At 33.7% G+C, this 6000-nt stretch overlaps 1 protein-coding gene across 1 annotated transcript; it reads left to right on the top strand.

The window, feature by feature from the left end:
• Nucleotides 1-4331: 4331 nt before the first annotated feature.
• On the top strand, nucleotides 4332-4889 carry LOC110105481 (auxin-responsive protein SAUR71-like). The gene has a single exon (XM_020835012.2). The coding sequence runs from the start codon at nucleotides 4471-4473 to the stop codon at nucleotides 4816-4818; it is 348 nt and encodes a 115-aa protein (XP_020690671.1). The 5' UTR covers nucleotides 4332-4470; the 3' UTR covers nucleotides 4819-4889.
• The last annotated feature ends 1111 nt before the right edge of the window (nucleotides 4890-6000 follow it).

Below are 6000 nucleotides of genomic sequence, written 5' to 3'. Positions count from 1 at the left end.
AATCATACTTGTTGCACGAGAGACATTTAATGGGATAAATGACACAAGTCACACAACTATGGTGGATAAGGCCTTTGAACTTGTTGAAAAAGGAATATCCGTGTAATTAATCCCGTAGAGACCAACGACGATGGCCTAGGTGGAGCCATCCTAAATGGTAATAGAAAAGGGCATGTGCTTTGATTGGAACTCATTGGAAGCCACCACCCAAGGTTTTAGCTCTTTAAATCTACCTAATAGGGATGCTATCAATGTAGACTCTATCCACAAATAAATTGCAAATAAATTTCAGTTTTAATTTACTACTAATGTGACTGTAGAAAGTTAGCAATAATATTGATGTGATTTAGAGTATGTTTGAGATGACTGTAGCTTTTTTATAAAGCTAATTCTAAAGTTGTTATGAGAAAAATAACTTTTATAAAAGTTGTTGTAAAATGTAATTTCCTAACATAGAAATTTCTTGAAAGCAACATATATATATATATATAAGCAAATTGAAATTATCGTTGTGATCTGAAAGCAAAGCAATAAGAAAATTGTCCTAAATAGATCCATGAGGACAATAAATGCACTTTACAAACTAACTTTTTTTTTTGAATGAGAGCATCAAATTGTATTTGCTGGGAACTGTACCTGACAATTATCATCTTATTGTTTTGGGCTGATTTGTGTTACAACTTCCTTATTCGATTCTCTTGGTTTTTGTGATAAGCATAGCTTCTCTTTTCTTGTGGTCGATCTTTTATTATTTTGTAATCAAGCTTTTGGGTTGGTATTGGCTTCATCCCTGAGCGATGCTTGATGAAATTGCTCAGTTTATGACTTCTGATTATTTGGCCTGATACAATGGAGTGGATTGGCTGTATTCCTTCTCTCCTTAGTACAAATTTCCTTCTCGCTCAATTTGGGCGTTTATGCGACATCTACCTCAATCTCTTTTTTTGATAGGGGTATAAATGAGTCGAGCTCGAGCTCAAGATACACTTAACTCGAGCTTGGCTTGTCAGCCAAACCGCAAGCTCAAACTCAATCTCGAGCTCAACTTGAGCTCAGCTTGTGATAATGGATGCGGGTTAGCGAGTAGCTTGCGAGGCATAAGAAGAGCAAGCCAACATTCGCTTCTGCTTTTAGATCTGGTTCCAAGTTCTGCCTTTAGCCTTCCTTAGTTTCGTCTTCCATAGATTCGCCTTTCGCTTCTGCTTCTATTTTCATCACTTGAGTCGCTCAATGAGTCAACTAATCGAGCAACAACTCAGGTAAACACGAGCACAATTATCAAGGAGCGGGTAAATCAGCTCAAGTTCAAGTTCAAAACTCCATAAGCTCGACTCATGAGCTCGTTATCGAGTCGAGCTCGAGTAGGCTCACAAGTCGGCTTGACTCGTTTGCATGCACCCCTCATTTTTTGTGTTGTTCTTACCTTCTCTTGAGGACTATGATGACTCCTAATTAATTGCAAATGGTGCAACACAATTAATCGTGATCTCTTGATGGCTGATGCCTCTGACTTATGTAACACATGCAACAAATATAAACAAGTACCTATAATTAATAAACACTATAATGTTTAATTGCTTTAAAATTTAATTAATTAATTAATATTATATTAAAAAATTATAATATTTATAAAAAATTCATATTCCATTATTCATCATTTTCCTAACGAAACTTAAACGAGCTCCATATCAAACCTCAATCACATTTCTTAACGAGTTTGTTCATGAGCTCTACATCGAACATGAATCGAACTTTTTAATAAGCTTCATATCGTGTATGTTCACGAGCTTTAAACGATACTGTTCACGAACATAAACAAATAAATGTTCAAGCTTATATATTTACCCATAGAGTATTAAAAAAAATGTATAAACTTATTTAATTTCTTTAATAAATGATCATAAATAAACTATAATAAACCAAGCCAACCTGTTAAAAAAAAAAAAAAATCCATTAACTTCTAGTCTTCAGAAGCGCCAGTCAGGGCAGTACCAACTCACCTACCTATTTTCTTTGACTGAAATAAACGAAAGCATGCACTTAATTCTATATATATACAAATGTCACAATTTTATGACTTCGCCAAATTTATTTACCGACTAAAAACTTCAATAATTTTATGACTTTGCTACGAATTCCAATCTGATTGAACTCCATTGCATATTATAGTCCAGTCAAAAACAGATGAAGAGTTAGGTGTCAAGCTGGAAATGGCTCGCAGCTTCCCACTCCTTCATATAATTATAACCAAAATAATATTTCTTTAAAAATATTATAAAATAAGAAAGGAGATTGAATGGATTAATCTTTAAGAAACTCAGCCTCTAATCAAATATTAATAACAATAATTGTTGCGGGCTGAAATATATGCTGCGATGGAGTTTGAATTTTTCGTCTTAGCGTTGTATGGATATCCAACACACAAACAGAAGATGAATGAATGCAAGGATTTTTATATGGAAAATCTTGAAAAGGAAAAAAAATCATGGGGCCATGCTTAGCTGAAAAGAATCCACTAGCGTCTGAATTGATTACAAGTGACTGACTCGTCTCTAAAATTGAGGACTATCAGATTACAATAATCAACCATCGAGTTGAAATCCAATTACAAATGGAGATATGAAATCTGACGAAGTTTGGTGGTCAAGCGGAAATCCGACATGAATTGACGGTCGGACAAAACTCCGGCGTCAGTTGTCTGACGGGCATAACTCTGGCGTCTGTTAGCGGTCAGGCAAAACTCTAGTGTCGGTTGGTTGTCGGGTAGAAGTTCGACAGTGGTCAAAAAGGAGTCTGGTGGCAAGAGAACTCAAGTTTTTCTTCTTCCTTGCTTCCTTCTTTTCTCTTCTTGCTTGGGTTCCCTCTCATGAGAAATGGGAGGTCTACTTATAGTTTTATGAGAGTGACATAACCAGTAAATAGGAGGAAGATCAAGGATAAATTGAGAGTGGTTTGAATGAACAACCGATATTGAATCTCTTGATCGTGGATCATTTATTGAGCATTTGAATGTCTTAATATAATTAGAATTTGACGATCTTGGGCTTGTTGGAATCACCTCTTCGAGCCGCTCAATTCAATCATAAGCATGTCATGTTTGAAAACTATTTAGTAATCCAAATTATGGATTGAACCTTCCAAATGCTCTTCGGGTCTTTGAGTTGGACCTATTGGAGCTCGAATTGGGTTGAATTTGGTGTCGTTCGGTTCATATTTTCAATACCTTCATTTCAACAGTAAGTTTGCTGAAATTAGAGTTCATATGATTTTCGCTTTAATTTTTGAAATTTCCAACTTAATTTTACGTCGAGATTTGTGGCCGATCAAGATAATTTTTGATGATATATCAATAACAATTAATGTCCATTCACTTTAGAACTATTAAATATTAATTTAAATTGATATATTTTCCTACAACAACAACAACAACATCAAACATTTATTCCACCACGTGAGGTCGGCTATATGAATATGTTCTCTCTATTATGTTCGGGTAAAAGTCAAATTCTCATTTAAATCTAATAAAAAATGGTACTTCTAATACTTTCTAATCAAGACTTTTTGGATCTATCTCAACTTTTCTTAAAATAGGCCAAATCTGACATATCTACCATCCTAATCGGATTATAGGCAGATTGGTGTTTTATGACACCAAATAATCTATGATGACTCTCTAATCTTATGTGCCACTTGAGCTAAATAAAAAGATTTTTCTAATTCTAATACTAATTCTATTTGAAAACTTAAGAAAACAAATTACAATTTTTAAAATATTATTTATTTGCAATTTATACTTTCAATTAGAGTAAAAAATTAATGTTCAATGCACACTACTAAAACATAGGCCAAAGTATAAAAGAAAATTATTATAGTTCTAATTAATTGAAAGGAGCGTACTCATCATAAAATTTAAAAAAGAGTAAATGCCCAAAATGATTCGGAGTTTTCTAGAAAAATGCAAAACTATTTTAGGCATCCGCTCCTTAAATTTTTCTCTTAAACACACTTTTTTCAACTAATTAGAACTATAATAAGCTCTTTTTTTAAATTTAACCTTAAATATATAACTAAAAATAAATGTAAAAATTGGATGAAGTAGATATTCTCTAAAACAAATATCCAAAAATATTTAATATTAATTAAAGAGAATAGCATATTAATTTTAATATAAATATAATTATGCTGATTTTTTTTTTTCTGCAAAATGTCATATAATTGTGGATCAAAGTCTGTGTACGGTGTTATGGAGTCCGCAGCTGACCGGAAGAAGATACGACGCACACATCATGTACCTGCCAGGTACCACTCTTTGTACCTTCCGCTATCTCGTCGCCTACCTCACAACCTTTACTCTCCCTGCAAATATTCCGCCATTAAAAATTCCTTCGTCTCCTTTATTAGTTGAAGCATTCGCCACAGAAACACACTCCCAGCTTCCTCTCTCCTTCTTCTCTCTGCTTCAGCCAGGAAATGAATAAGCTGATCCGCCGGCTCGCCAGAGTGGCGGACTCTTCTCAGCGGCCGGGAGATGGGAAGAACGAGCGGGGTCGGAGAGGGCACGTCCGGGTGCCGGGAGGGCACGTGCCTGTCTGCGTCGGAGAAGAAATGGAGCGGTTCGCCGTGCGAGCGGAGCTTCTCGGCCGGCCAGCGTTCGTGGAATTGCTCCGTCGATCGGCGCAGGAGTATGGTTACGAGCAGGTCGGTGTGATTCGGATCCCTTGCACTGTCGATCTATTTCGCCGCGTTCTTCTCGATGCCGGAGAGACCGGAGATCTGGCTTGGTATTTGGAGTCCGATCTGAATTTGGATAGCTCTTAGTTTTTGATTGAAAAATTCCTGTAAATTCTGATTTAGTAAATCTGGAGTGATTAAAATCCCCAAATTGTTTGCATGATAGAAGTAAAGTTCTGTTAGATTTTGGTAAGTTGTTTAGCGATTTATTTAGGTTTGACATTTATGACAGGAAGAAATCTATTAATCAATTTTAAATTTAATTAGTAAGTGGCTGAAAAGGGTTTGATCTAAATAATTAAATTTAAAATCACAAAATTCACATCCCCTCAAAATAAGGGTTTACTGAATTTTTTTTATTCTTCCCGTATTTAAGATCTTTCGCTTCTGTTTTTCTTTCTTTTTTTTCTTTTGTCTCAGAATTCTCTTTAGTTTTGGTTTTTTTTTTGTCTCCGGCGATGTACAGAAAATTTTTATTAGATTTTGAATCAGATTTGGTGAGTTGGTGGGTGGACTTCTTGCATAAAATATTAAAAAATATATATTTTTTCTTTTCAAAATTTAATATATTTATTTTGAAAGATAATGGTGTTAATTATACTTTTCAAATAAATTTATATTTATAAACAATTTTTTTATTCATACTAATTATTTCCATTGAAAATCTTGAACAAAAAAACTAAGGGGAAATAAATAAAAAATTCAGATCATTTCATTAGATTTTTTTCCCATTTAGTTTTAGCATAGAGTTTTCTACTCTTAAAAAAATATAATCTTCATTTCCTTATTAGCATGAGTTTATTCCACATGGTGAGAACAATAAAGGAAGATTTACATACATACCAACCACTTTATTTCTTGTTATTTACATATCGAATACTCAAAATATCAATATTACATTTATACCACCCATAGAACAAATATGAGTGTATGGAATGAAATATTAAAATTCATTATGTTGTATGAGTGGTAGGAATGAAATATAGGAGTGGTATATTTGATATTAAAGTTGTGTATGAGTGGTATGCATGTAATATTAATGCTTTAAGTGTTAGATATGTAAATAACATAAACTAAATTGTATGTATGTAAATGCCCCAAAAATAAACATTCACTTGTTAGTTTTAACTTTTTTAACATTACTCATTATTGCAAGTAAGGTAACTCTTATGTCGACCTCCTTAGATTAGGGGCTAGAATCTATGGGTAATTAAGGCTTCATTTGAGGCAGCTATTGGTCATCATTATTTTTTATTATTTAAAAAAAAT

This window comes from Dendrobium catenatum, unplaced genomic scaffold (assembly GCF_001605985.2).
Source record: "Dendrobium catenatum unplaced genomic scaffold, ASM160598v2 fragScaff_scaffold_621, whole genome shotgun sequence".
Classification (NCBI taxonomy): domain Eukaryota; kingdom Viridiplantae; phylum Streptophyta; class Magnoliopsida; order Asparagales; family Orchidaceae; genus Dendrobium; species Dendrobium catenatum.
Note: the sequence above shows the minus strand (reverse complement) of the source record. Positions and strands in the feature narration are given on the sequence as shown.